The sequence below is a fragment of the Solanum dulcamara genome, chromosome 8 (genome assembly GCF_947179165.1).
Source record: "Solanum dulcamara chromosome 8, daSolDulc1.2, whole genome shotgun sequence".
NCBI lineage: Eukaryota > Viridiplantae > Streptophyta > Magnoliopsida > Solanales > Solanaceae > Solanum > Solanum dulcamara.
In genome coordinates, this window is record NC_077244.1 from 51,774,222 (window position 1) to 51,784,737 (window position 10,516).

Here is a 10,516-nt window from a genome sequence, read left to right on the forward strand (position 1 = left end):
ACCCACAATTATATTCGAAGACAATGCCGCGTGTATAGCTCAATTGAAAGGTGGCTTCATAAAAGGAGACAGAACGAAACACATTTCACCAAAATTATTCTTCACACATGATCTTCAGAAGAACGGTGAAATTGATGTACAACAAGTTCGTTCAAGTGATAATCTTGCAGATTTATTCACAAATGCATTACCAACATCAACTTTTGAGAAGCTAAGGCATAAGGTTGGAATGCGCCGTCTCCAAAATATCAAATGAAGTTTTCATCAGGGGGAGTAAAATGCGTGCTGCACTCTTTTTCCCTTAACCAAGGTTTTGTCCCACTGGGTTTTCCTGGTAAGGTTTTTAATGAGGCAGCAATCAAGGCGTATTATCAGATGTGTGTACTCTTTTTCCCTCACTAGGTTTTTTTTTCTCACTGGGTTTTTACTATTAAGGTTTTAATGAGGCACAACATCTATAGATGTTCAGGATAAATATGTATATTATCCTTTATAGAGTTTTTTTTAGGAAACAAATTATACATAGACATCCAAGGGGGAGTGTTATATATTGGATGTTGTTGTCAAGTGGTGGATGTTGTTGTCCAAGTGGGGCCCACTTTTAAGTGGGCAAGTAGCCCACTTGGTCTTCTTTCTCTCCTACTTGCTGCCTATTTCACTTATATATATATCATCTCTAACATTAAGAGATGATAGACAGAAATATAATTACATCCTAGTTTGACACCAAGCAACGAAGCTCTTTCTCTTTGCAATCATTCTCTGTTCTGTTCTGTTTTATTTTCCTTACTCTCTTCATCTAATTAATTGTTAAGGTAGTATATTTATAACAAATATGTATTAATGATTGCTAGATCTGTAATTTTTCCATTTAGAGGAACTGTCAACATAATAAGATAGAATAAAATATATTTTTCTAAACAAAACGTGACTCATAAGTGGATTTGGTCTTTCAATTATTCACAAATTTCAATTTTGATTATTCTAAATTCCAACGAAGCAGTTAACCTTCCTTTAATAAGATTGCTGAGAAGATTGTTTAGTCTGTTTTGATATCCAACCTCTTAATTTATGCTATTGATTCCTCCATTAACAAATAAGTAAACATTCTTCAATGATTAAACTACACCATTATAACATTTTTTGTATTAAAAAAAGGCATTTTGGTACTTGTACTTACGTTAGAGACTAGTAAATTAAAGAAATTCGGTAATGGAGACCAAAAACATATATGCTATGATTGGTGATCATCTAATGAGCTTCTTCGACTATCAATAAACCAAATTGGAAATTTCCAATAACTAAGGGACCAACAAAGCAATTGTCCCTAATTGAATTAAGAGGTAAACGCCTGATCATAAAGTAGAACATCACACTCATTTTAAACAAGGTAGGAATCAAACCCTCAAAGTTTAAGTAGTCAACCAATCAATTAAATTACTAAAATTCCCGACACAAGACTAATCTATTACTTAGAAACAAAAAGAAAAAGAAAAAAAAGACAGGATAAAAATACAAGTATATGACTCAATCCCATGTCATCAAAACCCTCCTCTCTGCCCACGTCAGGGGACATAGTTTATCCTTACTCTTACATCTCGAGCCAATTGAGCACTGACATTTTGAGTCATTTGATGAGAAAAGTGGAAGCATCACTTATTGCCACTTTCTTAAATAAAAATTGTTGGAGCAGTAGAAATACTTCCTCTAGTAGCTGATGAAACAAACCAGAAAACTCATCATCATTCATGGCAGCCCTATGCGCCAGAAATTGCTTTGTAGCCTTCTTTCTCCAAAACTTTAGCTATTGATATGTCTCCAGTCTTCACGATTCTCCCATTCTCCTGGAAATGGAAATCATATGTTAACTAGTGACAACTAAACTAATGAAAAGGTAGAGCCAAAATACTTGTATAACACAAAAACTACTATAAAGGGATTTGATATTCTTGGGCATCCTTTACTATTTAGAGCCTGTTTGAATTGACTTATAAGCTGTTTTCAGTTTTTTTGAATGTTTGGCTGGTCAACTTAAAGTCATTTTGTGCTTAAAATAAGTCCTAATAAATAGTTGAGTTTGTTTGAATGGACTTATTTTAAGCAACTTATAAGTTGAAAACGACTTATAAGTCAAAAAAATAAGTTGGGCTAGACCTACTTTTTTTTTTTTTTTAACTTATACGCAGTTTTCAACTTATAAGTTACTTAAAAATAAGTTATCCAAACAGGCTCTTAGTAATGACAAAGGCAAAAGACAAAGCAAACAAAAAGAGAAACCCTTGGTTACAAATCATGTGTACCATCAAAACCGTACCAACACTGGAAGAAGCAGATAAATACTACAAAGGTCGGACAGCTTATCTATATAACATAACAGATGAGCATCATAATACAGCTACGTCCTTGGTGTACCACTGAAGCTACCTAAATGAGGAAGATTACAGAATGCAGATCATATGAAGAAACAAATTATATTTGGCAAATCTAGAATGTAGATTTACTTGCTTTTAAAAAGCAAGGGAAAAGGAATAGTTCATTATTTCCTAACGCGGGTATCAGCCCTCTTTTACTTTACTTCTTATCACAAACCAAATCTAGTGGTCAATCTGTTTCTTTGTTGTTCAGCTTAGTTGAGTAGCCACTTGCTTACCATGATATGGATATACGTCGGCTTGATGAATTCTAATAATCGTAAGTAATGAGTAATCATCAACACCGAATTCTTTGGCGATAGAAGTCCATTTACTGCCTTTGCTACGTCTCGAAGTGCGTCAACATCTAAACCGGAATCGATCTCATCCAGTATTGCCAAGTCAGCCCCAAGAACCTGTATCAAACAAGAAACTTTAGAAAGCTCTGACACTTTTGAATTTCAGTCAAATGCTTATTATAGTTAAGAACAGAAAACATCTCTTCCTTCGATATAAAACTAAATTTTCTATAATTTCAATAATCTGGTCTGAAAAGTAAAGACCAACTTGAGAAGTATATTAGAGAAGAGATAATCATACAGTACCTCAAAAATTGGTTATAATAGAGCCTAGATCATAATGGATACTCATTAAACAGCAGACTCGAAACATATACATATGATTGGAGAAGGAAAGATAGGGAGCATGGAATACCGCTAGTTGCAGAATCTCATTGCGCTTCCTTTCTCCACCACTGAATCCTTCATTTACATTTCTGTTCAAGAAGTCTATCTTCATGTTGACAACTTCAAGCTTCGGGGCAATGTACCCATAAAACTGCACATGAGAATTATCCAAGATTGGAAGTACCTATCTGCCTCTTCTAGTTGAGGAACAATGAGGCATAAAATTCCCTATGAAACTAATAATCATACAATATGAAGGTCGCATGTAGATACCTCAATTGGTCCCAGCTCTGGCAGTCCAAATTTCCTTCTTTGAGCATTATACGCCATGTTAAGAAAGTCAATATTGCTTACTCCAGGTATGGCAACTGGGGACTGGAAGCTCATAAAAAGACCAGCAAGAGATCTTTCCTCAGGTTCCATCTCAAGTAGATTCTCACCTTTAAATGACACACTGCCTCCTGTAATTTCATAATCTGGATGCCCAACAAGAACCTGAAACAATTTAGTCAATACCAAAAGTTTTGATCAAGGAACAACATTTCATTGCAAATAGAAATCACGACCACAGGAAAGTTAGCAAGGAGACATACGGAGAAAAAAGAGAAAGTGAAGTTGAAAAACTAGTTTGAGTATTTCATGTGAAATAATAGTTCACTCACAAATTATTATTTTTTTTCCAACAGAAACTCATGGCCTAATACAATTAACTTCCAAATACCCCTTTTCAGCTTGAACTTCAAACACTTTTTTTTTCCAACTTCAACCAAATATTGTCCAAATGCCTACTAAAATCCAAGTAAAACAAAATGAGATGACCAACCAAAGAGTTCATTCAAAAGAACAAAAAGGAATTTATCTTTTGTTATAAAACATAAGGGAGACGAAGAACCATAGACTAGCCAAGGAAAAGGTTTATGCACAAATAACATTACCCAAGAACCAAGATCAATAACAATAATCAAATATACTATTCCAGATGTGCAAAGAACTAGGTAAGTGTGAAATGGAAGAGACAATAATAGAGAACTCGGCTTGATTATTCTCTCAAGCTATTGGGGTTTAAATACCTAAAAGAAAAGGAAACCAAAATGTAATTATAAAAGGAGTAAATTAAGCCATGTGCTATAATTACACATTCTATAATATATAATTTTACAAGGATTCTAACACTCCCCTCGAATTATATGTCCCAAGCTTGCTACATATATAATTTGTTTTGGGACCGGCTAGGGATTTAGTGGATAGGTCTGCTAGTTGGTCATTTGACGCATGAACCTCGTGACATTGTCTTCTGAGAGTATCTTCTCTCTAACAAATTGACAATCGCTATGTGTTTGATCCAGTTTAACACTGGATTAGATGCAATGTGAAGTGCAGCTTCATTTTTCCATCCAAGTTCCATTTCCTTAACTCTCCAAAATTCAACTCCTTCTGTAGTTGCTTGATCCATATTAGTTCACATGTCGCCACCGACATAGCTCGATATTCTGCTTCTGCGTTAGACCTAGCAACCACATATAGTTTCTTACTTTTCCAAGGCACCAAATTTCCCTTAACTAGAACACAATATCCAAAAGTGGATAAGTGAATCGTCTGTTAGAGGATAACCCTTCCCAGTATGCATTTGAATATCCACCAATTTTCTCATGTCCTTCATAAAGTAGTCCTTTCCTCAAAGCCAATTTTATGTATCGACAAATGTGAACAATTGCATTCCAATGACTGTCACAATGAGAATCCAAGAACTGACTTACAACACTAAATGGGAAAACAATGTCAGGTGGAGTCATAGTGAGATAGTTCAACTTTCCTACCAAACTCCAATATCTTCCAGGATCATGATGGGTTTCCCCTTGACCTAGTAGGAGCTTAACATTTGGATCCAAGAGAGTTTCATAGGACTACAATCTGCTATCCCTGCCTTCTCAAGAATACCAAGTGCATACTTTCTCTGTGAAATGGCAATTCCTTATTAGGATTGAGCAACCTCAATGCCCAAGAAATACCTCAATTGACCAAGATCCTTAGTCTGAAAGTGGTGAAAAAGGTGATGTTTCAACTTGGTAAGCCCTCATCATCATTACCCGTGATGACTATGTCATCCACATAAACCAACATGCACAAACTTGAAGCAGAGTGACGATAGAACACAAAATGATCGGCTTCACTTTGTACCATGTTAAATTTCTGAATAACCATGCTATACTTTTCGAACCATGCTCAAGGAGACGGCTTCAAGCCATAAAATGCTAATCGTAGTTTGCACACCGTGTTACTAGACTCTCTAAGCAACAACATCAGGTGGTTGCTCCATATATACCTCATCTTTGAGATCTCCATAAAGAAAAGACATTTTTAATATCAATTGGTAGAAAGGACAATGGTGAACAACAATTATAGATAAAAGAAACGAACTGAAGCAATCTTAGCCACATGAAAGAAGGTATCACCATAGTCAAGACCAAATATCTGTTGGCAACTAGTCAAGCCTTTAGGCGATCAATATATCATTAGGACTAAACTTCACCGTATATACCCAACACAACCTACTATAGACTCACCTGGAGGTAGAGGAATGAGCTCCCAAGAACCACTAGAGTGTAAAACTGACATGTCCTTAATCATCTTGTTGTCAATCTAGATGAGAAAGAGCTTTTCCTATAGTCCTAGGGATAGAAACATATGATAGTGATGATACAAAGGCAGAATGGGCATGTGACAAACAATGCTAACTCAAACAAGTATAGATAGGATGAGGGTTACGAGTAGAACAAATACCTTTTTTGGTGGCAATGGAGAAATTGTGTAGACAAGTATGCAACAATTAAGGACTCTAGTGGCGGGCGTGAACTATCTGGATATGATAAGAAGCGCAGACCATGATGAATTGATGATAAGTCAATGTGGTGGAAGTGGAGCTGTAAAAGGTGAAGTGGATGGATCAACTATGATGAGATCCCCAAAAGCTGGAATCGATAGAACCTCAAAGATGCCTAGATGTCGGTAGAAGAGGATGTAAAGTTGGGTTAACCTTCAAAGAAAGTTACATCAGCAGCCATAAGGTATCGCTGGAGGTTAGGCGAGAACCACCAATATCCCTTCTGCAAACCGAGAAAGACACACTTAAGAGCATGAGGAGCCAATTTGTCTTCTTCTGATATGGACAAATCATGAGCTCTCAAAAACACATGGTGAAAAAGAAAACAATGTTGATTGAGGAAACAAAATAGAGTGTGAAACCTGATTTTGAATAGCAGAGGAAGGCATACAGCTAATCAAATTACAAGATGTGAAAACATGTGAAGTGTATGGCTAACCCAATAACAAAATTTTTGCAAGGGGAGCAGAGCAGACTACCATATTGCATCCCCCCAAAATGCAATGGAACATTTGCTTGTACGAGTAAGGTGTGTGCAATCTCAAAAATATGCTTATTTTTCCTCTCTGCTACCCCATTTAGTTGTGCAATGTAAGGACAAGATGCTTGAGGAAGAATTCCATGTGAAGAAATAAATTGAAATTGAGATGACAATTATTCACGTGCATTAATACAAAAAAAGTGCAAATAAAAACACCAAACTGATTGTGTATTCAGCACAATAAGTTTGAAATATGAAAAATAACTCAAAACAATCATTAACTAAAAAAAAATCCAAGTACACCTTGAGTAATCATCAATGAAACTAATAAAATACTTAAAACCCAACATGGAACTAACTCCACTAGGACCCCAAATATCAGAATGAACTAAATGAAAAAGAGACTCTGCATGATTATTGAGACTACATGGAAAAGTAGTTTTGGTGTCCTCCAATTGACACTACTCACAATCTTAGATAATTTTGACAAACTAGGAACCATGTTTTGAAGTTTGGATAAACTAGGGTGTCCCAATCGTCTATGGATTAAATCTAAAGAGACGGAGACCGAACAAATAGTGGAGCTGGGAGAGTTGAGATAATAACGTCCATCTGAGTCACATCCTTCATCAATCATCCTTTTGATATAATAAAGAAAACTAAAGAATGAGATGAGAAAATTTAAGGCTTTAGCCAAACGACAAATTGACAGAAGGCTAAAGGGACAACTAGGGACAACAAGATCAATATTCAAAGCCATGGAAGGGATTGGCTTGATAGACTCTAGTTGTCATGGTGTGAGAATCATTAACTAACGTAACAGTGGGAAGAGATCGAAAAGAAGTAATATTAGACGATAAAGATTTGTTATCAAAGATGTGGTCAGAAGCGCCTGAGTCCATGACCTAGGGACTAAGTGTGATGGGCAGTGAGATACAAGCAACATGGTTACCAGACTGAGCAACAAAAGCTAGTATGGCTGCTTACTCGCTTCATACTGAAGAAAGTGATTGTATTCTACCTCAAATAACAATAACAACTAATTGGTTGGATGCTTGGATTACCAGTGGATTCAATTGAACAACATGAGCATTCTTTGTTCATTATGTAGAGAGTAGCACATATCACAGGTATGACCCAATTTGTTACAAAAGACACACCTTGATCGAGGTTTCTTAGAGCGGCCTCCATGTCGATTTCCAGTCTGAAACACAGTCTAAGATGCTAAAACAAAAGAGTGTGTGAATGTGACTAGATGACTAGATGACATAGCTGGTGCAGCCAATCGTAGTAATCAAGCAAATAAGTCATCCACAACACGAACAGTGGGGTTAGCCAAAATTTGATCTTCGACAAAGTCAAGATCAGATGGAGTCCAACAAGTGTAATAACTAAAAACATCTTCTCATGCTGCTCCAATTGTTTTACAACACTTGGAATAGCGGGCATCAATTCATTGAATTCTTCCATAATTGCATGAACATGTCAATGATAGGTAGACATATCTGAATCCTACTTTTTAAGGCTAGTCAATCGAGAAATCATATCATAAAAATGGGAGATGTCATTTGTGTATAGTCCACGAGCCTTTCCCAGACTAAGAAGAAAGTTTAGAATGGGGGAACAATGGCATCAACTTTGAATCGATAGATATCCACAACAGACTACACAATTGAGCATTAATTTTCTCCCATTCGCTCAAGTCTCTTCCAGTAATATCTTAGCCTGTTTAACTAAGTGATCCTGAGCACCTTGTCCCTTGGACCATAACTGAACCAACAAAGACCAAGATAAGTAGTTTGCACTACCTATTAAGGCTTATGTGGTAATACCATGATTTGGATTGCTAGAAATCATGGTTTTGAGACAAAAAATATCTGATCCCAGTGACATTGTTCAGATATTAATAGTTCAAACAGCAAAATTGCCTTGCCGGATCTGCTTAGAATCACAAGGCGACCCTGCTGGAAAAAGCAGATCGCCGGAAGTCATCAGAAACGGGAAAAACTAGGCCATCGGCGGAAAATTAGATCTAATTATCGGAAAGTGATCAAAATTAGGTGGAAATTGGATGGGTAGTGCCAGGATCAGCAGGCAGGTGTATCTAAAACAAGAAAGTCACCGGAAAGTGGTCGAAACAGTCTTCATGTGCCGGTGCGTGGGAAGATCTCCCCGTAACTAGTGGAATTTCTGGTCGCGCGTGTATGTTCAGGGTGGCGCCGGTTGGGGTTTGGTCTCTGAGATTTCCGCTTCTCGTGGTGGTGTTGGTTTGATCACAACACCTACGGTAGTGGAGATCTGTTCGGACAGCCAAGAAAAGTTGCCGGAAAAGTTTTTCGAGTTCGAAATTTTCTCTTCCTATGGTGCTTCCTTAACTAAGTTTTGATACCATGTGAAACATAAGAGAAAATAAGAGAGAACTCGGCTTGATTATTCCCTCAATCTATTGGGGTTTAAATAATATGTTTACATGTCCTAAATCAAAAACTAATTACAATAGGAGTAAATTAAGCTACCTACTATAATTACACATATTCTAGAACATACAATTCTACAAGGATTCTAACATAAGAAAAGTCTAAAAGCACAATACAGAGAAAACAACAAAAAAGCACTAACCTTGGCAAAGGTGCTCTTTCCAGAACCATTCTTACCCATTACAGCATGTACCTGTTTCAATATAATAGCAAAGTCAGAACTTCAACAATTATAATCTGCTTACGCCCATGTCAAAAGGAATGGGTAAGCCTCATCTCTTTGGAAAATAACAAGCACTGGAACAAAATTGAATAAGAAAAAAGAAGAAAATTTGTTGTTAAATCTTGTTCAGTTGACCTTTTATCCAGCTTACTACTAATGTTTTCCAATATATAAAATAGGAACCACATTGAATAAGAAAAAGAAGAAAATTCTTGTTAATCTCTAATTCATTTAACCACTTATCCAGTACTACCAATTTCTTAGTTATGCACAAATTTCGTCCCAATTTCTAAGCTCCGCAGAAACACCAACATAAATCACTAAATTGAATTAGCAAAAAAAAAACACAACAAACTATATTCCTACTAATTCAGAATACATAAATACTTATAGGTTCAGGATATAACTGAACTTCGGTAGAACTATTACTCTATGAAATACCACTTAAATCGCCTGTGACATTAACAAATATATCTAGAACTTGGGTAAATTGATCATCAAATATAGCTACAACTTAGGTAGAATGATCAAGCAAAACTAAACGAACCATCAATTGTAAGTAATAACTCAGGTAGAATTATCAAACATATCTAATTCGTGGAAAGGAGATTGAATACCTCGCCTTGGCGGACAGTGAGGTTAACGCCATTGAGAATTTGCTGCTTTGACTCGGCTATGACAGCGGAGAGGTCCCGGACTTCAAGTAAAACCTTGGGCGAGTCATCACCGCGGTCGGTTGAGGAAGACGACGGAGACTCGACGCTGACGGTGGCTTTCACTCTGAGAGTGCACCGAATTCCGGGAAAACTACGGCGGTGTAAAGGGAACAAAGAGATGTTGTTTTTGAAGGAGAGAAGTGTGGAAGTAGAAGAACAACTGGGGCTGAAAACGGCCATAGGAACAAGTTTGGTAAGTGGAAATCCGTTTAACGATTTCTGAATTCTGATTGCATCAACCTCACTTTATTCGGACAAAAAGGAAATTAAATTAAAAAAAAAAAAAAGGGAGCCACAGTGCACTGGGCGGTCGAGGAGTATTCTTTGGGTCTATCGTGATTGGGCTTTGTTCGACTAATATGGGAAAATTAGACAAAATAGGGAGAAAGGTTAAAGATATCCTCCAACTTCTGTTTAATAAATTTATATTATCGTCGTCTGTAAACTTATCAATCATAACCGTCAATTTGATAGGAAACACCAAATCAAGTGAAGTTATTCAATTTCAATTGCAATTATCCATTTTTTTCTTTTAACTCGAACCCAACCCACTATACTAAATAAATTCATATCAAATTAAAATTTTAAAACCATTTCTCCGGTCTACTTCTTCGTCTCATCCCTCCATTTCTACAGCTGTA

The 10,516-nt window shown here is 36.5% G+C and overlaps 1 protein-coding gene across 1 annotated transcript; it reads right to left on the minus strand.

Moving 5' to 3' along the window:
* Positions 1 to 1,240: 1,240 nt before the first annotated feature.
* Positions 1,241 to 10,236, minus strand: LOC129899667 (ABC transporter I family member 6, chloroplastic). The gene is made up of 6 exons (XM_055974686.1): positions 9,777 to 10,236; positions 9,079 to 9,129; positions 3,371 to 3,592; positions 3,126 to 3,248; positions 2,651 to 2,827; positions 1,241 to 1,844 (listed from the first exon to the last, which is right to left on the minus strand). Exons 1-6 carry the CDS (start codon positions 10,053 to 10,055, stop codon positions 1,758 to 1,760), a joined length of 939 nt encoding a protein of 312 aa, XP_055830661.1. The 5' UTR covers positions 10,056 to 10,236; the 3' UTR covers positions 1,241 to 1,757.
* Between the last annotated feature and the right edge of the window lie 280 nt (positions 10,237 to 10,516).

Bases quoted from the DNA above. Each gene is read 5' to 3' on its own strand.
- LOC129899667 (XM_055974686.1), bottom strand. From the start codon at position 10,055: ATGGCCGTTTTCAGCCCCAGTTGTTCTTCTACTTCCACACTTCTCTCC. The intron at 2,828-3,125 runs GTATTCCATGCT...TGTTTGATACAG, and splicing joins ATGAGATTCTGCAACTAGCG to GTTCTTGGGGCTGACTTGGC. The intron at 1,845-2,650 runs GTAAGCAAGTGG...TTCCATTTCCAG, and splicing joins CGACGTATATCCATATCATG to GAGAATGGGAGAATCGTGAA.